The sequence below is a fragment of the Pomacea canaliculata genome, linkage group LG9 (genome assembly GCF_003073045.1).
Source record: "Pomacea canaliculata isolate SZHN2017 linkage group LG9, ASM307304v1, whole genome shotgun sequence".
Lineage (NCBI taxonomy): Eukaryota > Metazoa > Mollusca > Gastropoda > Architaenioglossa > Ampullariidae > Pomacea > Pomacea canaliculata.
In genome coordinates, this window is record NC_037598.1 from 22780901 (window position 1) to 22808438 (window position 27538).

The 27538-nt window shown below is 34.2% G+C and overlaps 1 protein-coding gene across 5 annotated transcripts; it reads left to right on the forward strand.

The window, feature by feature from the left end:
* Nucleotides 1-231: 231 nt before the first annotated feature.
* On the forward strand, nucleotides 232-27274 carry LOC112571793 (DCC-interacting protein 13-alpha-like). Of its 5 annotated transcripts, XM_025251087.1 has the most exons (25): nucleotides 235-560; nucleotides 1988-2086; nucleotides 2364-2423; nucleotides 2776-2847; nucleotides 3622-3709; nucleotides 4074-4115; nucleotides 4646-4755; nucleotides 5146-5324; nucleotides 6875-7039; nucleotides 7423-7507; nucleotides 7887-7910; nucleotides 9400-9509; nucleotides 10070-10112; nucleotides 10368-10439; nucleotides 11303-11364; nucleotides 12555-12689; nucleotides 14307-14321; nucleotides 16842-16963; nucleotides 17361-17469; nucleotides 17799-17885; nucleotides 18483-18597; nucleotides 18899-18949; nucleotides 20553-20574; nucleotides 22826-22885; nucleotides 23128-23261. In XM_025251087.1, the coding sequence occupies exons 1-24, from the start codon at nucleotides 507-509 to the stop codon at nucleotides 22876-22878; spliced, it is 1974 nt and encodes a 657-aa protein (XP_025106872.1). In that variant the 5' UTR covers nucleotides 235-506; the 3' UTR covers nucleotides 22879-22885; nucleotides 23128-23261. The 5 variants fall into 5 exon arrangements, with proteins under 5 accessions (XP_025106871.1, XP_025106872.1, XP_025106867.1 ...); XM_025251082.1 differs by lacking the exon at nucleotides 20553-20574 and having other exon boundaries at nucleotides 23128-27274; XM_025251084.1 differs by lacking the exons at nucleotides 14307-14321; nucleotides 20553-20574 and having other exon boundaries at nucleotides 23128-27274.
* Nucleotides 27275-27538: the final 264 nt, after the last annotated feature.

The window sequence follows — 27538 nt, forward strand, 5'->3', positions numbered from 1 at the left end:
TGCAGATATTTAATCTAACGCATTAAGAAGCATTAAAGGAAGATGAGCTATTTAGTCCAAACTACAATTACATAAATTAATGACTGTATATTTCTACCAAACACTGCACAAGCCTTTTGACCTGCTTTTGCTAAGAGCGTATGCGGTATGTTATTGCGTAACGCAGACCATAACATATTACGATCGTCCCGTACTGGACATACACTATATAATCTCCAGTAGTTGACGCGTGTGTGCGTGCATGCTCTGAAGTTTCTAAATATTAGACTTTTCAATCTTTATAATGAAATAATCACGATAATACATAAATACTGTTTATCAAACTAAAATAAGAACGCAATATTTTTGACCAATCAAGGTTTAGGTTACCATTCACAACATGGCGGACTTCGATTACTCAGTGGAAGAGTAAGGCCGGTAGCTTCCACTTTAGTTTGATATTTGTTTAAAAATTAAATTAGATTTCCGTGAGTAGAAGTTGTCAGAAAACCTGTGACTGCATCGTCATGCCAGACATGGAGCGACTGCATCTGGAAGATGCACTTGAAGATAGTCCTCAGGTAAGCTTTGTGCAGACGACGTAAAACGCTGAGATTTATCAATGTAAAAGTGGTCGCGAAGACAATATTCAGATCCACTCTTAGAATGTCACTAGTTTTAATAGTTTGCTAGCATATTGTTTGTGGGTATATTTTGTATTTTAAGTTTCTGGAAAATTAATATAAATTAAATACCAGTCTGTTGATCATCTCCCCGCTACAGGTGGTGCTCTAAACACTTGTTAACTTTTTTTTTTTTTAACTTGTATACATTAAGCGTTTTAGACTGTATGTAAATCGAGATTTATTGCATATTTTTAAGAGAAATATTTATGGGCGTTTGTAGTCTTCTCCCACAAGTAACGAGCATTGTAAGGGGAGGTAATTCGAGGTTTGGGAGGTGTGGTCTGTGGATAAAACTAGGATTATTTTTGTTCGCAGTGGGTTAACGAGGACGAGCTAGAGCATATGTCACAACGAATTTTTAAGTTTCTTTCCCCCTTGTATGATGACATACCCATATTTTTCGCAATGATGGATTTTTCAACAATCTTTGATATTGTTTTAATTTTTTACAAATACTATTACGTTTAGGAGTACACCACAACACCAACCATTTTTTGGCAGTTATTTATTCATGTTTATATGATATGATTGTGGAGTCACTAGTGCAGACAGGCAGTACCTACTTTCTGGGTACTTTGACCAGTCAGATAATAAACTCACCACTTGGAAAGATGGATGATGGACATTATCAGTAAACTGTTGTGTAAATGGAGATATAAATTATATGGGTTGGTCAGTAATAAAAGAATTTTCTCAAGTGCTTAATTTGTTTGAAAAAAATGCAGTTAACAAGTACAAATGTTGCAACCTGTATGTTGTTTATAAAAGGTATGCACAGTTTTGGAGTTAAGTTCCTCAGTCATTTCTCCTTTTCTCTGTGTCACAATTTTTAAAGTAACAGCAATATTGTGTACTTCTTAATAGTTTCTGTATATTTGAAGAAAAAAATATCTTAAACCATATGTTCAAACACCTGGCATTAAACTAAAGGAACAAATTTTGTAAGGCCCTGTTTACTCAGAATGAGCCATATGAGTCTATACCTGTCAAAAGATATTTAAATAGAAAATTGCATGCAAATTACTGATAATATTGAGATATAACTATATAAATATAAATCTTGTACTTGATGCATTTTTTGTGCCAAAAGTTTTGCGGCTGAAATCCTTACAAGAATACAAGAATCCTCTCTTCAGTACCACTCACATATAAAGAAAGAAGAATTGAAATAATGGAGCATAGAATGTTGCTTTTAAACCATCAGTACATGCCAATGTCACTTCTTGTTTTTAATTTGTAGGTGCTTTTCTCTTGGTGGTGTTTGTAAAAGATAATTTGCTATTAACGGTAAATGGATGTGCTTTTTCTTCTGTGACCTTCAGACACGCCATCTCCTGATGGTATTTGAGAAAGATGCCATGCAGCTTAAAAAATTCACAATTAATATGCACAGCTGCTGTCAGAGAATCATGTCTGCTCAGGTTAGTAAATCCTTGTTATTCTGTACCTCCTTTACCTTGACCTTATTCGTTCTTTCTTTGTTTGTATTTTTCTTTTGCACCCATTAAGTTTTGTGCCTCCAGCTTTCTCATTTTTGGTTATATACTAGCATGCAGGCATCTCTCTTTCACACACACACGTGTGCATCCACCATCTACACATAAAAATACACCTACATATGTGCACACACAAACGTTTAAATGCACACATACATGCAGAGATCTTGATGCTATAATTTTTTTGTTGACCTTTCTCTAGAATGAACTTTGTGCTGCGACACAAGCCTTGGCACAGCAACTGCGAGCATATGAAATTCAGGCATGTAATGAAAACGAGTGTCATGTTACTTATTCCTACTTTAATTTTGACTGTAATCAGCTGAAAGATGGTTTCATGAAAAATGAAAGGTTTGTCAAGAAGACTGAAAATCATGGGTTGTGATTACAGATCTCATCATTGCCACACTAATTTTCCAAAATCAAATATCAAAAAAGGGCTTGAATATTTTGGTTTCATATAGTTTTTAGTGGCTATTTTTTATATTTTTAATTTCTTTCAAAGATATATAAATCATTGTCAGATTTTAGTAGTTTATTTTGAACTTGTTTAACAGATGTCTATTTTTCATTTTTTTAAAATAGATTACACTTATGTTTTATTTTATTATCAGAAATTCCCATTGGAATCTGAAGACAGCATTTTGACCTCAACCTTGAAACAGTTTTCCAGCTATCTGGATGATGTGAGCATTGTTCTGCTGCTTCTCTGTGCCCCTATTCTATTTAAATAAGTACTGTGATGTGCTATTATAATTAACACATTCAGGACATCAACTATAATTCTGATTGAAATTTACCAAGCTGAGTACCCAGAGAGACATTACGTAACACAGTGGTAAACGTGATATATATTATAACAGTATTAGTTTAATTATGTCAGCTCATCAATGTTGACATGATCCCATGGCCAGCATACCTGGTGAGATGGATGATACATGCAAGAAATGGGTTATTTTACATCTTGGCATCCGAGGCAAGAGATAGAACTATGATGCCAGCACATTATGAGGAATACTAAGGATGCTTTCTGGGGATTTGCTGATTACACAAGAATTTAAAATCCCTCTGTTTGGTTCTGTTGATCTGAGAAGAGATTTTGAGGGATTCTAGATGGCTTCTGTTTTTATGAAGAAATTCTGAAACCAGGATATGAAAAGAGAGTGATAAGATTCTTAAATGAAGGACTGATGTGGGTGAGTTACGATACCCAGTTGATAGAGAAAACCTGAGGTACAGTTGTTTGTGGCCTGATGGACATTTGTGCCAATGTTGGCATCTCATTTTAGCTTTCTGTATGTAGCACACAATCTGACAATAGCTTTTAACTGTGTTGTGGAACAGTCACTTTTATTGTCATTTTATTTGTGCAGTATGTCTAGATGTAGATGTACTATTTATTTCTTGATCTCACCAATCTCAGTATCCTAATTATGAATTATTTGATAAATACTGTACAGATAAGTTCTATACATCAAGTATTAGCCCAGCAGTTCTCAGAGACTATGATGTATCCCCTCAACAAGTTCCTACAGGCAGATTTGGAAGGTCAGTTTGTGGTTAACTTTCTTTTGTACTTCTGTCATAAGGGAGAGAGGTTTGAATGAGGAGGGATTATATGTTTGTACACATTCTCATCTTGACATGTTCATGTGTACATGTACTGTCACTTCTATTTTCACAAGGTATACCTTAGCAATGTTCATAAACTTACCAGCATTGTCAGCAATAATAAATGGTTACTTACAGACCTGGTACAATTTTAGAAAGCAACTCTTGCGCAGGACATATTATGGAAAACCACAGTGAACAGGCTAACTAAAGGTATGCTGTATGTATAAATCTGCTGTTATCACTTTTTTTTGAAAAAAAAAAGCTGAATGTTTAAAAATTGTTACATTGTCTTTTGCAGAAGTAACCACTATGCATGAGATGTTCCAGATGGCTTCACAAGGTATTCTTCGCTCATTTCTTCTTTCTGATTTTGTAGTTTGTCCTTAGAATTTGTTTTTATATTTGTATGTATGGAGGTCAAGGGGAAAAATATGAGAGAGATACAGAGGTAAAGAAAGAAAAGTAAGTGAATTTGTTTCATTCACATTTGTGCACATGAGGAAATGATTATACACCCTCTCTCACTCACATGCATGTATATATGTTTAAATATGAAGAGCCATGACTTCTTTGCTAAAAATAAAGTTCTTTTTTTTTAGGGTGGGGGAGGTTGGTGTCCATGACTCATTTGACAATGGACAACTAAAGCTACAAAAACAGTAATTTCAGCAGGGAACTCTGAAATACTAAAGCTGCATTGAAAAAAAATAATCCCAGGCTTGCTGTTATTGTCATCTTTTTGTCTCCATGATTTGAAATGATTTTTTTCTCGGGTGGTTATAAGCTGCTTTATAATAAATGAAAAATATTTGTAGCTTCTGTGAAGCACATAATAAGTATTACCATGTGTGTGCATGCATTTATTCGTAGAGCATGAACAGACACTGACACGCTACATGAAGCTTCCTCGGAAAAAAGAGGAGAGGTCTCGTGTGGAAGCCAATGAGGACCTTTTCAGCATGCGCAAAAAGTTTCATCAGGTCAGGATGGAAGTTGCCTTGTCACTCACTCTGAAGTTTCTAAGTATTATAATTCTCAATCTTAGTGCTTAGAAGGTATTTTTAGTACCCTATTTGTGGTTTTCTAAAAATATTCCTGTGCTATGGCTGTTGACTGCACCCTGTTTCTTTTTAGGAAATCATTGATCACTGCATCTTGCAATACTGAAAAAAACACTTTGTAGGAACTGCAAGAAAACAAGCTGAAAAATTCTTTTCACAGATCACAAATTTTTTTCACTGCTTATACTGCTTGGTACATCTGTAGACAGTTGAGAGATGCACCAAATAAGGGTGTTGTTATGTTGCAAGATGTGTTCATATGAATGCTTTGGTGTGTCCATGTCATTGTCATATTGGGTGTATTTTCAGACTGCACTTCATTACTACTCTGCACTGAATGCCCTGCAGTACAAGCGCAAGTGTCAGTTGCTGGAGCCTGTTTTAGGCTACCTTCATGCCCAACGTGCCTTTTTTCCAATGGGGCAGGATGCTGTTTGTAAAAAGGAAGTGGAAGACTTTCTGTCCAACATTGGTGCTAGTGTACAAGGGTACTGACAATATGTACTTTATTTTCTGTGTGTGCTTGAGATGTTGTCGGTATATTACAGCAAACTTCTATAAGTCAAGTTAAGGAAGTTTGTCAAAAAAGAAAATTTTTTCACTGTGGACATTTAATTTTAACCAAATGTTCATTTCTTGTCATTCTTTTAAAGACATTCCAGCACCCTGCAGAGACGGAGTGTCGTTTATCGCACATGTGTATACAGAAAGGAGAATGTGATAGTACAGGTTGATGGGGGACTACATGATTTTAGACTTTCCGACATATTTTCAAATGGTTTCAACATGCTAACTGGCTTAAAATTATTCAAGTTGTGGAAGTTTTTGGCTAGGCTGATTCAAGCTACAGAAGTTGAATTCACATAGCTTTAATGGGAAACCAGCCAGTTGATGTTTAAAGTTCAATTTAGGGAGACTTTCGACTTACGGAAAGATGATGTTATTTGTGATGCAACACTGTTCTTCAAAAAAGCCTTGTTGTCATATCATCATTATCAGTCAGTTAAATCAGAATTGTCAAATTGAATGTCAAGGATGCATCAGGGATTTTTTTTTTTTTACTTTCTCAGATTATTGTTTTTCTCTGGGACATGACAGTGATCCAACCTTTCCATCCATGGACACTTTCATCTTATTTTCCAGCAGGCTTTTGTGACCCAGGCTTGAATTCATTCATTACACACAAAAAAAACAACCAAATAAACCCAAAGATATTTCAGTCCTAGCTCGCTAGCAGTGGTGCAAAAGTACATTGTATTCAAATGCATACACATACAAACACATGATAAAGGCAGCCATTATTGACACACCACTTTAAAGAGAACCTTTTAAACATTTGAATGATGATATTTGCAAAAAAGTATTTTTTTTTATTCTTATTGTAAATACAAATGAAAGATGGTAACTGAATGAAACAGATAGCTACTGTCATATAATTAGGTCACAGACAGAAAATTTAAATAAAAATTATTTACACTTTATACACACATATAAAGTGCCTAATAATGAAATATTTTATTAGAATATATGTTAGAATTCAAATATTACTTACCATATGTCATTTTCAGCTGTTGTAGTACTAATCCATGTCAGTGACTATATAGTAACTGTCTCCAACAAAGCTCAGTCTAGATCTAGATCAACACAATCGTACCTACTTTCAGACATAATAAAATACATTATTGTTTTTCTGGAGTATTTCATAGTAAAATAATCCTTGAAGGAACCAACAGTTTCTTCCCTTATTTATTCATTTATTTTTACATAGTGTGACATGTTTTGTGGCTCTGTCTAGTTTACTTCACAGTGTGCAAAATGGTCACTTTGCTTGTCTAAACATTTGTTGCTTTGTTGGGTTGTTTTGTTTTTTTTTTCAGAGGAAAACTGAAGCAAGCAAGTTAAATTGTCAGTTGAACTGGTCAGAGCAGATTACTCACTGAACTAGTTCATGAACATTAACGGTGATTAATTGAACTGATATTTGTATAACCGACTGGCTCTGTAATATAAACATTGAGTGGAACTGGTCTTTGTGCAGAGTACATGCAGAACTGGGCCAAGAAACTAAGAGAACAGTGGACCTCATTGACACCATTGAGAAGCAGAGTGCTCACCTGTATCATGCTGAGCCACCCATCGACATGCCATTCATTCCACCTAACACAGGACTGGCTCAGAAGGCAGGGTACCTCATGCACCGCAGGTCTGTTAATTGCTTTCTTATGCTGAACATCAGCTGCTGCTACAGAAGTGTTTAGTAATGGCAGTTGTTTAATTTTTAAAACTATTTTACAACCTATTCTTTTCATTTTTGTTTTTGATCACACTTGCCTTTCTTTATTAGTTTGCTTTTGAAACTTTGAGTCAGCTTGTGCATAAGTGGAGACAGTTGTGTATTTTTAAAAATTTGAATGTTGGTGAGAAATCTGTCAGGATAAACCATTCCTTAGAAAGGAGCAATGTGGATACTGTTGAATATTTACTTTTCCATATAGTGACAGAATAAATTTGCATTAAATTTCATTGTAGATATTCACTGGCAGATGTTCACATGGCAAGTGTGCAAAGAGTTATATCTTGTTGCAGTCGGCAGGCATTGATTGCCAGCAAGTGGGAACGTTTGTACTTCTTTACACAAGGTGGCAATCTGATGTGCCAGTCTAAAGATGAGGTATGCATTTATTGACAAACACCATCTCAAGCATAGTAATTTACTATAATTGGCATCTGAACTACTGTCTTTTGTACAAATTTTTTTTGGCACATGAGTAGAATTTCTTTGCTTCTTTTTTCTTCCTACTTTATTTTAATACAATTCCATAAATTTGTTTGACGAGTCTTTTACTGACGCGCTATAAATATGAAGGATAGCCAGTGCCTGTTTAAAAAAGAGCATAGCTTTGTTTATCTACTAACACATTTTTGTCTGTGACATTTCCCGCTACCTAGTTAACACTTTGTGAGAGAGAGGTAGTATATATGGTCATTCATTGCGCACAATGCATATTGCTTCATTATTTCTTTTGCATGTTCTTGAACTTTCAATTTAGGTCATAAAAAACCAACTGGATGAAGTGAGTACGTTTGAATGAGAAATTAAAATAGGGGGCAAAAAATGTACAGACCTCTTCTAGTAATAAGCAAAACTGCAGTGTAAATAGAACAGAACACAGAGACATCTTTCACACTTTAAAACTTTACAAATATAGCAGTATATTTTTTTAACTTAAACAGTCATATTAAATGTTAGCTTCATTGCACTAGGAAATATTAGTCTGTTTGCATGAAATCACTTGAGCTGTCTAATAATAGTAAAGAATCCAGCCTGCAACAAAGAATTGGAATGTTTATTTCTCTTTTTTTTCACGTAAAATGTCATAAGATTTGTGATATTCATTTTCACTTCATTTCACACCCCTCCACAGTCTTATCCATTTCCAGTTGCTGATAATGAGGTTTTAATTTTTGTTCCTGTTACCATCCTAAGAATATGTAATTCTTGTTCTTAACACCATCCTAAGACAATATATAATGATCATGTTCCTAATGATCATGCTGTTCAAAACCCACACCCTATCCCTCTTTGTTCAAAGTGCTGTAAATTGATCCTATCATGCAAGTGTCCTGTGCTGCTCTTGGGACCCACCATCCTTATTCTTGATGTTGCCTTGAAATCACGTAATCCTAGTTTCTTTTTCCACCATCTACCTTACACTGATCTGAGACTTGATAATGCCATTAGTGTGAGCAAAAGCTGCAAAGTTTATTTTTTTAAAGTTAATAGCAAGGAATATCTTGTGAACATCAAGGGGTGGGAAAAGGTGATATTATTTGCAGTTTATAATGTAGTTCTGGTTTAAAAACACACACACACAAAATCTAAAACATGCCCAGTAACCAAATCCATGTGCACTGCTGTTATCCTGCTCCACCACTACCCACCTCTTTTGCTGAGGAATAAAAAAAGATTTCCATTGGAAATGAAATGTTTGCACTCCACTGCCCTTTCTATCTTTGTGTGTGTATATATATATAGAGAGAGAGTGTGTGTGTGGTGATATCAGTCTTTATATTTGTTGAAGATTTACAGAAAAAGCAAGAAAAAGCTTTGGAACCGATTATACATGCCTTATATATATATATTGTATTAGAGATCCAATAGATAATTAGAGTTTATCTTTCAGGAGAAGCACATATTTCCAAGAGGTTTCAGAATGGTTCAGAGTGATAAAGAATTTCAATGTAATTTGTGTTTCTGTCAACATTTCTTTTTAAAACATCATCTTGAGAGATATGAAAACATTTAAGTGAGAGGGTGTCTGTTTGAATTGTGCATGTGTTTACATATTCTTAAAAATTCATTCTTTCTACTAGAATCTTTATCAGCTTCACTTACGTATGATGTAAGTGATCAGTGAATGCATTTGATGTGAATGTGTCTAAATTTCTTCAACACAGCAGCAGTATTCATTTGTATATAGTAAATCTGGTTGAGCCTGTACATGTGTATACATGACTCTGGACAGTGACTTGCTGTTCTCAGAACATAGTTTCATGTGACAGGTGGCAGGAAAGTTAATGCTGGATTTGAATGAGGAGGGAGTTCTTGCAGAGCCAGCGGAAGTGGAGGATAGAAGATTCACGTTCCAGGTGACATCTCCACAAAGTAAAAAGTACGGATATGATGTAGATTTACAATTAATATAGTCCCTAGATATCCATGTTCACGTATACCATTCCTTGGAATATAGATAACATCAGAAGTATGCTATCAAATGTTTTTGAATTTGTTCTTTGACAAAAGCTTATTATTTATAAATCCACATGTTAATACTTCATGGTTGTTTGAGGAGATTATTGTGATATGACAAGTTTATGATTTATGTATGTGCTCATTTAGGTGTATATACATATATGTGCATTTATATGTTATATTAAATTCATCATTTGTAATATGACAGCAGACATATTATTGAAAAGATAAACATGTGTACAACAGTGTACAGACTTGCATCTATATGTTTTTGTGGTGTATGTGATATATATTCTGATAAACAAAAATTAATTATGTATACATGAATATATATCTATACACAAAAACACTGCAGAAACATGCATGCATGGGTGCATGTGTGTGCTTCACTTCAAAGAAGAGAGTTAAAAAATAGTGCAGGAAACGAATGTTTTCACATTTTGTGTTTTGACTCAAAGCAATTCTTATTTTTTTCCTTAGAACCATAATCTTGCAAGCTGAAAACAGCAGAGAACGTGATGAGGTAGGTTTGTTTAGGTTGGTTTTATATATATATTAAATAAAATCTAGCTATGTAAGGGAAGTTATTTAGCCTGGTGGTTAGTGCTCTGAACTAAGAAGCTTAAGGCTGCTGATTCAGTCATGAATACTACATAAAATCAATAAGCACATTGGATACAACAATCAGGGCCTTGATATATACAGCTCACCTCTGTGTAGGGAAATAAATCCTATCATTATCACAAATTTATTTATTGCCAACCCTTGTATGTGACAGTGGATTGCAACCATCAACAATATTGTGAGAGATGGGGGCTATGTCAAAGGAAAATCATCCTTAAAGAAAAAGGTATGAAACAGCAAACCTAGTTACATTCTGCTGAAGCTTAATAATGACTATTTCTAGCCATTATTTCATAGCAGTCCATATGTTACTATTTGTCTTTATTTATTTTTAAGAGAAGCATCTCTGTCCTTATTCCTTAGACATCTTATTTCTTTAAAAGATCCACTTATTTTCCATTTTTATTCGCTAATTATATGCCACCTTAATTTATATTTGTAGACCTTTAATATATAGAATGGTTTATTTTTAAAAACAGTTAAAGGAACATACATTCCTTATATAAGTCACTCCAAATTTTGCTTTCAATCCCAAATCTAAGAATAAATATTAAGTCGTGCATCCAGTCTTATTACCTTACCAGTCCCACATTTTGTGGCAAAGATGATTTTCAGTATGGTTTTTATGTTAGGACTAAAGATTGTATTTTATATGAACACTTCAGATTGAAGTAAGCAGTCTACGGAGTGCATATGTAAATTTGTAATGTCGCAACTTTAATGACACTACACGAGTGCAGAACTGAGATATTTACATCTGACATCATGAACTGTGACAAACCAGCAGCATGCTCTAGGCATGTGTTGTTCTTTGACCACACATGACTGTCGTATCTTAATTCTCCTGTTTGGTGCTTTTTGTGTGGTGTTCTCTTTTTTTGTTTCTTTCCACTATGCTATGTAAGTGCTCCTTAATAGTACATAAGGTTGATAAGATAATATTTAGTAGTAGCAATAATAACAATTATTCCAAAGTCACCCCCGGTTTAGATCATATGCCCTCACCTCTTGCTCAGCATTTGTGTGAGACAAATTGTGGAAAATAATAAGTTAGGTTCCCATTTCATCTTAATGTTGCTTCCCATGCAGGACGAAAGCACCAATCAGCTGGGATCTGAACTTGCATCACCACGTCAACAAAGCCCAGGCTTGTATGTTCACCTCTGTAATTTGGTGCTCTGTTAACTAAATGTTGTATGATAAAACCAGAGGGACAAGGCAAAACAAAAGTTAGCACTGATGTATTTTTAGTCATACCTGAAGTGTGTGTTCCTACTAGTATGTATTGTTTTAGATTGTTTTATGTGTGCTTTTTGTAAGCTTTGAAAAGTGTTTGTGATTTTCTTGTCTTGTTTCCAGCATATGCACTTGTTCATTTTACTTTCCTTCAATAATAACATAGATTTCAAATTTGTTTCCAGAATGCGTGTGTGTGAGTGTGTTTATACATGTGTTGGTATGCATGCCTTCATGCATGTTTTTGTTCAAGTGTGTATCTTTATGTCTGCTCTTGTGCACAGTGTCATTTCACATATGCATGTCACCATGAGCATGGCAACTTATTAATACTGCATGTTGCAATAAAATATTGAGAGATATGTGAATGTTTTAGGAGCAAGTATATCTCAAATTCAGTCAGATAAAGTTCTTGGCAGATTGTTATGATGTATCATATTTCATCAAATAAGCAGCAAATCCTTAACATTTTACCATTCAGAATTTCCTGTTCCTCAAGTATATGCAAGTTTTATTAAGATAACACTTTATTCATCCTAGAGGGCAATTCAGGGCAGCTTGATATCAAACCACAAAAACATCACAACACATTCATATGTGACAAACAAACTCAAGAATTCATGTTTCAGTTCATTCACACAGCACCATTCATTGACTGTATTGTAAAAAGTTATTCCATGTATGCATATTGTTCTCTCATTTCCTTTTCCCGTCCATACACATGTTCCTCTCTCTCTCTGGCTTATCAACTTTTAGACAAGTGAAGTATTGCTTTCACACACAAACACAATGAATTTTTAAATGACAATTCCTTTGGTATTCAAGCATCATTCTTTATCATTATTATGCAAGAGGATTTTAAAGTGCCCACAGATTTAGGGATTTTCATTGAATACTTTTGAAAAAAAACATTTTATCTTCAAGTTTAATGTAACTTTGCATGAAAATAATATTTTCCATTTGTCACTAAATCTACTTGCATAAAACATCAGGCATGTCTGATGTCATGGACCGGGAAACATCCATTTAAAACACAGGTCTCAGAATATCTGACCCAAGCCCTAAGCTTTATGTCATGCGCTATATTTTCACAAACTTCTTTTAGAGAAACAGGCTCATTGGTTCCCTCCACTACCATCACTCCTGTGGAAGGACTCAACCTGGACGCTCCAATCCAGTTTGATCTGGTATCTCCTGTGGAAGGGGGGTTGTCATTAACACCACTCATCGGTCCACCAAAGTTAGTATTGTGTAGCTGCTGTGGTGTGTCGTTCTGTCACACTTTCTGTCCTGTCTTTTCTCTTCTTCCTGTTTCTCTCTGTTTCTTCCGTTCCCTACCCTCTGATCTCCATTACTCTTCTTTCATCTTTTATGCTTGCAAGTTTGTTCCCCCTCATAATTATTAGTTTACTATCGATTTTGTTTGGTTGGATTCATCTTTACATATTGTTTTAGTTTTCTTGCAGATGTAATTTAAAAAGATTTTTTTCCAGATCAAGTCTGTTATAAATCAGTGTTATAAAATGACAGCTATTGTTAGCCTTGCAAAAGTTTGAAACAGGTTTTGTTTTGGGTTTTTTTTTTTTTGTTTTGGTTTTTTTTGGGGACGGGGGGGGGGGGGGGGCAGAAATAGATTCAGTAGGTAAAGTAGTTAGTGTGCTGCTGGGTACAGGTTAGGTTGTAGGAAAAAAATTTGCATAGTAAAATAGATTTTACATGTCTTCTTTTGGAGCATTCAAATTAGAAATGGCATAAAAGAGTTTTCAATGCTACATAGTATGTAAGTTGACAATGGGAAAGCCACGTCACTGATATTTCTCTTATGAAGTCTTTATGATTTGATCATTAGACATGACTTTGTAGACTTCATTCCGCTCCTTTGAATGAAATTATTTTCTTCCCTCCGCCCTTTTTCTACTTTTAATAATGACCTGTTATATTTTGCTCATTCATCAGATCACTGCACTTTATCATGGGAGTAATTTTTTTCCCCATATTGGATAGCAGTGTAAATTTTAGAATATATATCATGTGTAATTATATATCTCATCCCAGCTTGTATATTCATGCATGCAGTGAGTACTAAATGAATCCTTAGATATATTTAAACCAGTGTTAACTGTGCCTTTAGTTTGATGTATGTAAGTGAAGTGGCATTTACAACAGAATCCAATGTTGTACAGTGTACCCTAACCTAACCTGTGTTCCTAGATCAAGGGTATGCCTAGATTTGTGGTGGCTGACTGTATGCTTGGAAGAGTGAGTTAGATCCCTGAAATCTAACAAAGCCTGATTGGAATAGTCTGTTGATGACCCATGTCTGGCATGTGGTTTGAAAACTTTGTTGTAATCTTGCCTCTCCTTAGCCTGTCCTAAAATTAGACTGATGTGGAGTCTCCTACTGTTGGTTTTCTCCCCTTGTGTATGTAATGCCATTTTTTGATGGCAACTTTAGGTTTTGTCAGTTAAAGGTAGCATTTCAGTGTTTCCATGAATGTAAGCTGTGTATAAAATTTTAAGTATTTGAACACTTTAATCCATTTGCTAACTGCAATGAAAAAAAAACACGGCTATACTTAGACACTAAAGCAAAAAGAAAAGAAGATTGGTCATTGATTGTTTGATTATTAAGTACCCTAAAGATTGTGCATGTGCTGGTATTTTGTCTTGTTAGGTCATTATTAGCAATATCTTCATTTAAAACTGTGCTTTATCAGATTCTTGTTCCTCTTGTTTCAGCTAAAAAATTGTTGCCAGTTTGTTATCTTTGTAGTAATGGTTGCTTGTGATGTTAATGGCTTGAAATGGCATCGTGTTATCGGTCATCAGCTAATGTTACCTGTTGGTTTACTTTCAGTACAACAGATGCCAGGTACATATTCACGTACATTCAATTTTATCATGGTCCCAAAGTCTGCATTCAATGCTTCTGGCAGCTTTATTATATATTTAGCCCTGCTCTTAATGGACAAGGTTAACCATTGCTGCTTGTTATGTTTCCTTGAAGCAGACACATATGCAGGTTTAGGCAGTACAGCTTGGTGTTAATTGGCTCAGTGTCTGGGTTTTGTTTTAAAGTCATCTGCACAGTTGCTTCCAACCCACTTCTTTTGCCTCATGGTATTTATATCCTTGTCCCATATATTTGTATTCCACATCATTTATATACATTCACACTCTTTCTCTCTCACATACACATATGCAAGTATACTTGTAGATTAGCAGTTAAGTGTGAAGTATAAAATTATTTTCACTCCACTTTTTTTTTCTTTGACTTTTTCTTAAATGCAAAAAAAGAGCAATAAAATGTTCAAAACAGGCAATATTTATTCCCCAAGAAACATCAAAACCAAATGCCATTCAACAGCTGAAGGAGAGAAGAAACTTTAAATTTACACTGTTACTACTAATTTTAGTCATCTTATGCCAATGTTGAGAAAAACAAAAAAGATGTTTGCATTTTACCTGCCTTTTATGTAGTACAGTATTGTGCTAAAGTGATCATGCATGATCAGACAGAACTGCGCCTGAAGTTACTTGAATACAGAATAGATGCACATTTGGGTTAGGGCATGTAGATGCTGCTATTTTTACCATGTGCATGTTTTTTTTGTAGATACGTTTGTTTACTGCAATCAATACATTTACTACATGTCATTCAAATCACCTTTCATTCTTGACACACATTCGTTCAATATGCAGGGAAAGACAGGAGTAGAGGTAGAGGTAGGAAATATAAATGTTTTTATTTTAGAGAAGATTTTAAAGTACCCTTTAATTATTCTGTTTTAAATCTGTTGTAGCCACATGTATTTTTGAAGTTCTAGATCAGGGGTGGGCGAAATACGGCCTATGGGCCGCATCCATCCTATGGAATCTTTGGACTGGCCTGTCTGCCAAAATGTGAAGTGCATATGTTTTATTTTTTATTTTCATTCAGCCTAGGTTAATTTGAATGAAATTTAATTTATCAAGTACAACAGTATTAGAAATCAGCAGTCCGTAACATCGTAACACAGATACAGTAAAAAGATAGGTTGTTGTGTAGCAATCTGGCGTGGATGTTTGGTATTTTACCGGCCTGCCATATAGCTTAGAGTTTTGAGACCGGCCTGAAAAAGAAAACTTTGCCCACCCCTGTTCTAGATAGAAGCTTATGAAGACTGTAAGACAATTTTCTTTGCCCTTTTTCCTAAGCATGTTTAAGTTGTTTTGTGTTCCTTTGTATTTTATGTCATCTTTTATGTGTATTGTCTTACATTATTCATTCAAGAATATAATGGGTAATGAAAAGTTTGTGCAAAAAATGATTAAAAATAATATACATTTTAGCTATTCAGTCCTGTTTTTGTGATAACTGCATGTTTGAAATACATAACTGAACAAAGAGGAGCTAAGAGAGTTGTCATAGGGAACATTTGCTTTTAGAAAACAATCTAGAGATGCTTGTACTTCTGTAACATGGGACTAATGGAGCATTGCTATAGGTATAATTATGCTTTTGGAACATGGAATTAATGGAGCATAACTCTAGGGATAATTATGCTTTTGGAACATGGGACTGGTGGTGCTATTTAAGTTTAATTGTTTATACCATAGATTTAATGGAAATACCTACAATAACCGCACTTCCAAAAAATAAAAAGCACTACAAAATTAATATAAATAGCTATTATCTTAGATACTGAAGCCCGCTTTTATATTATTTTTGAATTTAATAACATGTAAATGTTTTTAAATGTTCCATTTATATTTTTGAATTTAGCAATATTGTGATGAATTTGTAGGGTTGATATTCATGATCAAGAAACGAATCAGTACATTAGCTGCTTCAAATTTGTTGCAAAATTGTAATTTATTGTGCTGTCTTTAATAGTGTACTTTGTGTAAATCAATTTTTTATTATGAACTTGATGTTAAATGAAGTTGAATGGATAAAAAGTTTATAAAAATCCTGTTGACTATGTCTATTGTTCACATACATTATTTATTATTTTATTATTGTGAATGTGTTTGCAGATATTTTTGTATGTTTCTCACTTATATAGAGAGTCCAACTGTCTAAAATCAAAAGTCACAAACTGTTGAAATATGACAGGTCTGAGTTTTTTACATTTAGTGACATAAGACAATAGCATTTAACTTATTGTTGCTGTATCTTTTTGTACTTGAGTGGTTGCCATATATTTGTGCTTCTTTACAGTCTACAATGGTGTCTGTGTATTTTATGCAATTTTTTTTTAATACTGCTGCTTTACCGTAAAATCTAACATGCATTTTTGCTCCCTGAAGTACACTTTGCTGGAGAAAGTTTTAAAAATATTCTTTGTGCTTGTTTCATGCAAGTGTGGACTTGAAAATTTATATATTTTAAACTTACTTATTTACACAGGCGCATCAATCCTTTTGATCAGTCTGGTTCAGAACTGTTGAGTACACCATATGATAATGCTGCCTTTGCACAAAATTTCACTGTACGCTTTCTGGGGTCCATGGAAGTTAAGCAAGACAGAGGTAAAAAAAAATTTTTAAGTTATTAACAATTATTGCTTATAGACTTTAATTGTTTTTTTTGGCAGAATATTGTCTCAGATGCATACTCACATAAACATAGACATATTCATGTGTATTTGTACGCACTTAACATAAATCTGGGCAGACACCAAGTACCTCGTAGTCATAGTTTCAAATGGGCAAATATCTACAACATCTAAAAAGTTTAGTTATAGAGAATTTTAACTACTAACAAGGATCAACTTCCAGCATTAAAGGATTAAGTAAGTGAAGTTTTGATTTAGAATGTCTGCATTTATCTTTTTGAGCCAGTTTGCCCTTTCATATAAATGCCATATTTGTACATGCCTGTATTATTGGATTCATGCATGGGTACATCTGTGATGCATGTGTACAGGTGAACAACTGGTTCATGCAACTATCCGTCAGATCATGGCAGCTCGTGCCATCCACAATGTCTTCAAGATGACAGAATCTATCATGAATGTCACAAGTGAAGGCATAAGGTAGGCAGCATAAATTACTTTTGGCTTGAAATTTCCATGATTCTCCTCTTTACCAAAATGTGTCTTATTAGCTTATGCGTGTGTCAGTTGAGAGTGTAATTAGCCAGAGGCAGTGGCTCAAGTACAACACTTTTGTCCAATCAATTTGTCTGTTTGCCAAGGTTTATGAAAATATACTTTGCTTTTGTGTGTGAGAATGAGAACTAGATTGTTAAAATATAATTCATAACAAGAAGACAAAATTATTTTCAGCATTAAGTAAAATTTAGAGCTTTCGTGTAATGCTTAGGTAGAGGGTTGAGTTTCAGTTTGATATATTTCTGCTGCAGACTATTAGATCCTTCAACTAACTCAGCCCGTGTTGAGTTTGCACTCCAAGATGTCTCCTTCTGGGCTACACACCCAGAGAACAACAGGTATTTACCATTCTGACAGTAGTAATTGTACTTAAGTTGATAGATGATTGTTAATCAGTAGTACTAGTAGTATTTGTATCTTCTATCATGCCTTTTTATTGTGTGTACAGTTTAGAATGTGCGTGTGCTTGCTACTAATTGTGCACCATACAAGTCTGAAAAATTATGCTGTAAGCTAGAAGTTTTCAAAACCACTGATAGTTGATAAAATCAGTTTAGTTTTTGATATTTGATATGTATTATTCATGCACATGTATGTATATATATTTATATCTAATATTAATATTCATTATATTCATTTGTTTGTTTATTATTCAATAAGAAAGGATCAAGGAGGAATACCTTTAACCTGTGCTAAACTGTTCTCAGTTTCTCAAGCAATCATTCATAACATTTTTAATCCTTTATCATGAAAAATATCACAAATAACGTCAGGTAAGAGAGTAGGCAGGTGGTGCCCAGTGAGTACAAGTGATCCTCAAGTTAACACTCAAGTTAAGATCATTACTTTTTCCCAGCACCATTAGATGAGCTCATTAGGGTACATTAGGTAGTGTAAGTAATTAAATTTTAGACATTCCATGTAATCCTGCACAGGCTTCTGGGGTTCATCACTCGCAATCGGTCAGCTACTCCCCCAGGACCCAACCCAGTGCCTGGTTCTTTGTCTTTTGCCTGCCATGTTTTTGAGACCAACAATTCTGCAGAAGATGTATGTCATTGCCACTCTCTCATACTTAGGCCCTAGGTCAGATATTATATTGCTGCGTTATTTGATAATTATTATTTTTATCATTTTGATGCATATTTTCTGATGAATTTACTGAGGTATCAGTTTATTGTTTTATAGTTGTTTTATTAATCCTGGTCTTTAAGAAAGTGGCCAAATTTAGGTTAAGTGGGAAACTGCTTATAGGTTCATTTTACACTCTCTCTCTGTCTCAATTTCTCTTTCCCTCTCTTGCTCTTTAATTTTAGTATGACCATATTAAATGGATTTTTTTTAAATCTAGATCTGCCAAGCCATCAAGCAGGCCACAAACATTGCCTTTCAAGCCCTGATGGTGAGTTCTGCTACTTCTAACAAGCAAGCCCTGCATTTTGGTTGTTAGGACACTTCAATGCTAGTTTTAGTGAAAGTGGCTTAAGTAGAAAGATGATTGTTAATCAGCTGCCTAACAACTGTTGAAAAGAGGGCATATGTTACTGTCGAAGGTGTAGGCCTTCAGAATTTGTTGTGGTACAGAATTTGTTGTCAAGTAAAATTCAGTACAAAATACTATTTCTCAAAATTCTTTCCATTCTCAAGATACATATTACTGTGCACAAAAAGAGGTTGATAACACAAAATCATGTTTGTACACAGATGTGCCTAATTAACGTATAAATCCATCTTTCCCATTGGCTGATCCCATCAATGCAAATGTGTTCATGGCTAATTATGTTGACTGAGTTCTTAACCTTTTTCTTTGAACAGTAATATTTGTAGGCCTGCATCTCAAGGATGGAGTGGAACTAATAATAAGATTTGGGGAAATAGTATCTTGCACTATAGTCATTAGAAAAAAATTGTACAGTACTTAGACCTTTAAAGTGCTTGGCTGTTTACTTGACTAGTTCCTTGAACCTCTTTCCTTCATAGCTCAGGGATGGGAAATATTACAGTGCTTTATTTTACAGTGCATGTTTGGTGTGTTGTAAATTATATTTATAAGCTTCATTTATTTAAAAAAAAATGTGCACACATAAATAATATCACACACTTGTGGCCTTTTTTAATCGATGACTATGCATAGCTATACTGGCTCTTTCCTGCGGGTTCTGTTTTAACGCTAGCAGTGTTTTTAATATTTTTTTATTATATTTTGGTAGGGTTTTTTTTTTTAGGGAAGTGTTTGTTTTGGAAGATGTCCCTGATATAGATTTTACTGTTAGAAGTGCTTTAAAGAGCAGTAATGTTAATTTTGTACTTATACATCACAGAATATATTGCTGTAAACATCTTGCTCCATCATGTTTTTAAGGAACTGAATGAAATATTCATATTGCTCTTAATGTGTAAAGTATACCATGTGAGTTAGACAACATCAGCTGATTATTATTTTTAAGATGAAAGTAATTCTCAGAGTATACCTATCAGAGAGGATATGCTACTTGCTGCTAAAAATCATAGGGTTCACTGCAGATACAGTATAGCAAATGCAAGCATTAATTTTTATACATTTTATACATCAGTGATATGCATCTCATATTTCCAACATTTATTGAAGAATAATATATTTAGGAAAGGGTGCCAAAAATATCCTTAACTCTCTTGCAATAGTTCTGTCATGCTAACCATCATGTAATGTCTGCATTGCTTTTTGTTCTACTCTTACGTGTCGTCTTTATGTTGTTCAGTGTGCTTATGTGTACATCATCGTCCACTGTCTGTTATCATTTATTTATCATTACTGCTACTGATCTGCGCAGAGAATGCGATCTATGTTGGTTATGATGCAGCGCATTATAAATGCCAATTTTTATTCTTAAACAAAAATGAAAAATTGATTAAACAAAGAAAGAGCAAAGAAATTTACAGTAAACTGAAGGTGTTGACAGTGTTGCATAAATTTAAGATTTTTTCCAAATGAGTCATTTTTTTCGCAATTCTATTGTTTATTTCAGAAACATCAGCTTGATACCCAGAGTATGACTTTGTTTTTTCAGTTATCTTCATTCTGCTAAACATATTTTCTTGCCTCTTTTGTGTATAAAATATGCTGGAGGCCATTAGTAATGACATATTCAACATCAGCATGTGCAACAGAGAGGATGTCTTATTACTTACTGCATGCACGGGACATGTACAACCTGATGTACTGCTGCTTCCTGTATCAATCATACTAATAGCAGTAGTTAAGAACTTTTGTAAACTACGTACCCTTCACCCATCAAACTTGATGACATGCAACATTTTTTGCTATCTTCTTCCATGTAAAATCATGAAAAACATACATTAAGAATTAATAATTCCTACAGTTGCCAATACTCTGTTACACAAGATTTAAAAATTCTAACAAGAAAAAAAAATGCTTTCCAATCAAAAGTGTCTTTGTTGTGCTTTATTTGATCTTTCAGTTTTTTAAAGTCAAGGCTTTGCTTAGTCTAGCTTAATTTCTAATTTACTATAATAATAAAGAATGGTAATATTATGTATGAGGTCCTTTTCAGTCTGCTGGAACAGTTACTGGATGAAGAAGAAAGTGCAGCATAGTTATAAGAGCAATTTTAGTGTTGCTAAGCTAGAAACGATGGAAGATGAAGGAGAGCTTTAAACAATCTTATTGTTATATGTTTTGTCTTGATACTGGTGACACTGCAGCCATGTGTGAACATTGTATGTATTCAGAGAGAGCTGTGAATACTCCCCCATCTTCCCAAATCCATTCTCTCCTCTGCTCTCTTTGCAGTTGGATTTAATCATTTAGATATTTTTTAAAGAAACTAAAAGACAATTGTTTGACAATGGGTTAGTAATATGTGTGTCTGTGTGTGCACATACATGCACTTTCATGTGTATTCAAACATGAATGCATATGCATGCATATTTAAATAAAGATGTGCATCTTTGAATGTGCATGTGTGTGTCTTTGTATGCACCAATTCCAAACGATGTGCAAGAGAAACATGTATATCTGCATTGCTCAAATTGAAAGTGGTCAAATAGGTTTTTCAGTGACATATGCATGTATACTTGAGTATGCCTTTCTGTGTGTGGATGATGAGTATGTCTATATATATTTGTTTGTATGTCTCTGCTATGTCTGTATGTGTATGTTTGCACGTGCAGACCTATGCATCACTTGCCTGCCTGAATTACAAATTGTGATGCAAGTGGGTCAGATATTTTCACTACTGATTTTTTTTTTAAATATTAATTTTTTTGCTAGTCTTTTGCATTTAAAATATCAAACTTAAGAACATACAGTTTGTGCCAAAGATTTTTGCTGAAAATTTTTTATATCAAGAGCTCAAAATTTGTCCCAGGAGAAGACTGTTTTAAAACATGCCATTAGATCAAGCTTAGTATTTACTACTTTGGTGTTTGGAGTCTTTTTTTCATCAGTATGTAGTTTTGCACATTGTGTGCACACATATATATATATGTGTAATGGCTTCCTGTGGGGGTTTATTTGGGTGTTTTTGATGTAATTTTCAAGTTATACCTGGTGTTTTGGAGATATTCATTCTGCAAAGACAATTAGTGAACCAATTCTCTGACAACTCTATTTTTCAAACTTAGTCTAGTAGTGTATTTAATACTTCTTGACCAAACTCCTTGTCTTGTTGTACAGTGTTCACCTTTGTCTTGTGGTACAATGTTCTTCCTTGCTTATGTGAAGGGTGCACTGCCTATGTTTGGTCACCGTTTGGTGATTATTATGTCTTTCCTTCATTAACAATAACTAGAAGAGACAGCAATTTCAAATCATAGTACCTAGTAACCTTGTGTAGAAGCAAATGTGATTAAAACTATTAAATCACTTTGAGCTTCTTGGTCAGAGATTAAAAAAGAAAAGTTAAGACAGTAGTAAGATTATATTTTTGAGAAGGTTATATGATGGATATAAAGAAGAAACTTTTAAACTGACACTAAAAGATCTTGTGATTCTGGAAAAAAAAAGAATAAATGCATCGTTTCTATAGACATATATTTGTTTGTTAAAACAGTGTCTTTATATTTTTATTAATAGATCTTACAAAATGTTACAGATCTTATAATATGGTATCCTTATAGAACTAACCCATGGCTACCTGTTTGGACAATTTTTTTTCAGTTTTTTTAAGGCATGTGGTGGATTAATGTAAAATCATCTTAGTTTATAAGAAAAAAAAATTATTTGGTAAACCTAATTGCCTGCAGCCATGCTGAAGTTAATGCCAACAACATTTTGCAGGACCGCAAGAAGGGCCGCACACCACAGAAGCCCAAGCCTCAGCCAATAATTAATGACAAGGTACTTAGCATTAGGCATTTAACACTGGAATGTTGGCATTGCATATCTGGTAAGCTACTGGTTTATAACTGGATGTGAATATTGTAATAGATCTTATTTCAACTTCTGCATTGATGCCCTGTAGGTTTATTTTTTGTTGTTGTTTTTTTTTCAATATCTGCCAAAAAAAAATGAAAATGAATGGCCATATATCAGTGCAAACCACAAATGTAAATATGACCATTGGTGCCATCTTCATCCAGGATACACTTTGGAAACCATCAGAAACTGGAAGACGAGGATCGGGTGAGATCTACCTCTTAGTCCAGACGGTCGATATTTGTGCTGAGCACCACAGACTCCGAACCTTCCTTCTCCCCCAACTCTCTTGTCCCACAGTAATCAAGGCTGAGGTTGGTCAAGGAGAAAGTGCTGCTATATCACCTGACATGTGTCCTGATGAAGAGTCAGAAGCATAAGGAAGGTGAGGAAACATGACAAGAGGGGCTGGGTTTCTTTTGTTGCTTTGGAAAGCCAAGATATTTTGTCCTGAAGGCTTTAGTACACAAATACAATTAATACATAAATGTTTTTGTTTGGTTCTAGTATTCTGGTGAATTTGGTTTGGTTAAGTTTTTTAATACTTTTTTTCAAACTACTGACTGAAACTATCAAAGGTTTGAAATATTCTAGTCTGTATGAAATGTGGATTATTTCTGAAAGATAGTGAGAGCCTGCAGTCTGCTGTGATCCGAGCAATTGAAAACTGGAGCCATTGACTTCCTAATGTGGTTTTCATCAACAAAAATGGTGTTATGCTTAAGCATTGAAAAGAACTGCACCACTAGGGTTAAGGACTGTTATATCTGACATTGTTAGCTATGACTTTATGTCTGGCAAATTTCTTTTACATGACTGTCGTATAACATTTGCTAAACATAGCCATATATTGGACAGCACTTGAGAGGTCACTTTATGTCTTTGTCACATATACCTCAGTGCTTGGTGTTGTAAAACTATTTCTGACATTAATCTGTTGAACCTAAAGCAGTTTATACAATTCAGCATTTTTATGAATGAAGGCATATAAATATAGAATGACAAATAAATAAATGATTAGCACCATTTTAAGGTGGGTAAAGTCTCACTAAGATTTTATTTTCAAGAATGTTTACCTCTTGAAAAACAAATGTTGTGCCCTCGGAAAATGCAAAATTTTATAAAACGATTTTCAAGGTTCACAGATAATCTCTTAATGCTGCATCTGAAAGGATCATTTTCCTAGACATCAGAAGATGAAAAGCTTGAGACCTTTTGGTTTTCCATGATGTGATTAAATTAACCAGTTTTACTTCCATATCCCTGCCATCAGCTTTCTCTCCGATAATACCTTGTGAATGTCAGCATACCACAAAATAAATAATCAAGATACATTTGGCCTTACAGATGAGTGCTCTCGTTGATTGTAGTGTATGATGTTAGTGGCATGTACATTTGAAAAACAGGATAAGAGTGCTGAATAATATCTTACCTGTTCTTTCTCTGGAATACAGTTTTTATGTCTGACATGCTGAAACATTGTAAATGTACAATTCATTGTGAAGGATGTGAGTTTTCTTTGTTTTTAATGGTAAAGGAGATTATTTAGTTTTAAGACCAATTATGTTTCGTCAATATTCAGTTGTTAACTCTACATAGATTTATGCTTTTTTTACTTTTTTGATTTTATTCTTGTTTGGAACCTTGATAAAAATATTTTAAAGAGCTGTTTCTTAGTGATTCTTATTTATTTTTATTTAATTGTTTTGTCATCAGAATCTGCATATGTAAATGAATGTGGTTGTTTGGGGATATTTATGCATGGAGGTGAGTATGTCATGTAAATCTGTCTGCGAGTCTTGAAATTTTTTCATAAAGGACATTGGGGGATTTAGAGTGAAGCCATGTAAATACTATATCTTTCTGAGCTGTAAATTTGCTGTTTTACAGCTCTATGTTCACATCTGCAGAAATAGCCTTGGATAGCCATACCTGTGATAATCTTTCTTGTGAATACATTTGTTTGTGTGCATTTTGGCCGATTCTTGGCTGATTTGGATAGAGTAGTAAAGATGAAGTTGAAGTTTGACGAGAAGTATGGTTGTATTCGAGAATTTCTGGGTTTTCCCTATCCTGGCTAGAATGATAAAAGAACAAATGCAACTGTGAAATTATCTAGTATGTTTGTAATGACCTTTTGTGAGGGTTGCTAGTCTTTTAATCAGACACTGGATAGCAAGGATTTTTTTGTTTTAATTTTACTGTGTTCATGCTTTAGATTTGTTAAATTATTCTTCATGTTATTATCTGAGTTGTATAGACTAAAACTAATAATGTGGCAAGATTGAGTGAAAACAGTAAATACTGCACAATAAATGCAACCAAAAATTGAAAAAAACCACCAAAATCATTCTTGCCACTAATAATCATGAACAGTACTGGAATCTTTGTCATTGGTATTGTTAATAGATAATTATGTGCATCAATTGCCTTGACAATTGTAGGCTTAAGGGGTCAAAAAGAGTTATAAGAATCAATTGCTTGGAAAATTATGGGCATCAGATGTGAAGAAATTTATGAGGATGAGATGTGAAGAAGTTCTTGGGCATATCAGTTGTTAAAATTATGGGCATCATTTGTTATTAGCACAAGCAAGATACAGTGGTAACAAGCATTATTTAATATGTTACAGTGTCATTGTAAGAAACTACGAACAGCTCCTTGCTATACCTCTACATCTAGCAATATCTCTTTATATTACAGTCCACTGAAACATTACAAATCTTAGAAGACAAACAACACCATCAAGTAATAATAATTAGAGAAGGTATTCATCTCTGTGCCTCAGGCAAAGCTTACAAACACCAAGTAAAACTACATAGATAAAATAATTTAAAATATGCAGGGTCAGCTTGCATGTTCACAAAATGAAAATGTTGGATGTTTGTACATTGGTATTGAAGAGAATGAGAGTGGGCAATATAAATCACAGTGGATCTTATGTTAATAATATACAAATAAGACCTTTTTTATTTTCTTCCTGAGAAACCAATATAGCAGTATTAAAGAGGTATTTTTTGTGCTGATGCCAAGATATTACTTTCATTCTGGACAAGATTTTTGAGTATATGGTAAATTTAGCTTCTGTGATATCTGAGAAACGCTGATAAAGTGTTCTTTGAGGCCTTATCTTTGTAGAAGACTGATGATGAGTTTTTCCCCTCTATGGAGCACAGGAGAGTAATACTAGATCATAATACAGAAAAGCTCTTTGTAATTGTTTCATCAGTTTTATTAAAGCTGAATGCCTTCATATATAAATCTTTAGAGGAAGTTTCAATTTGACATCAGTACAAAACTTTGCATAATGAAAAGAAAAAGGGGAAAAGACTTTCTTCAGGAGGAAGCTGTATGTTGATTTAAAACAAAACAGATGTTTTCCTTCTTTGGTTCACTGTAAATCTTAAGCTGCATGTTTTTGGGAACCATAGAGCAGTTAATTTTTGCCTTGAATCATAATTCTTTCTAGAAGTAATGGTGGGGCAAGTTACTTCATATGATTACTTGTGAATTTTTTTTTTCATTGCTTGTTTATTTTTACTCCTTTTTTGTTTACTACTGCAACGCTTTCTGTGACTTCTTTGCACGGTGTCATTTGCAATGGACTCTTTATGTTGTCCATCAAAGCAAGACTGACTCAAAACAGACAAGCAAATTGTACATTCTAGGAAAGGTCAGTAGTGATAAATAAGAATGCCATTTCTTTGTGCCTAGTGGCATTGCTGCAGATAATTAAGGATATGTAGTCCCCAGTAAGAGGGACATTATCACAAAGTACATACTTTGGACACCACCAGCAAACCTGTATTTGCGCACTATATATGAACACCAACAGCAACCTCATTGTATATCAGATTAAAATTGATTAATTTCAGTTTGGAATAGATCATCTTTGTTTCTGTTTTGCTACTTCACTGCTGCTATTGCTTGCTGTAGCTTCTTCAGCAGCTGTTTCTTGCAGGAATATTTTGCTGTATTGAGGTGTATTCCCACCATAAATTATGCGATAGCTGAAAAATGTGTTATATGGAAATTCTTATTTGAGTATTTTTTTATTTATTTTTTTTTTTGTTGCATTGCTTTTATGTGTACTGTGAAATATTTTCCTTATTTGCCTGAACTCAAGACTTGAAAAACATTGCTTTTTGCAAACTTTATTGTGCATGTTGATTGCAGAAACTTGTGCTTTTTTTGCAGTTGTTTTTATTCATTAGGTAAGCTAGCAAGCTAAATTGCAGATTGTATATATATGCGTGGGTTGTTCTTGTTTCTGCAAAATATATGGGCCAGGAAGATGGTCAAAGAAAACTATAAAATCTGTGTTTTGTAAGTGTGTGTGAGAGAACTCATGAAAAGATGGTTTTTGCCTGTCCTGAAAAGAAAGAGTAACTCTGTTAACAGATCCAATACTAATTGTAATGCACCATGACATTTTGTTACCGGCATTTTAAGAGCTGCGTTTCCCCCAAATGGCCAAATTGACATATTTCACATATTTGATTTTCGAACTTAGTGTTGTGAGAAAAATCGCCCATGATAGATATATGTATACACGCGCCCGATTATATATATAGT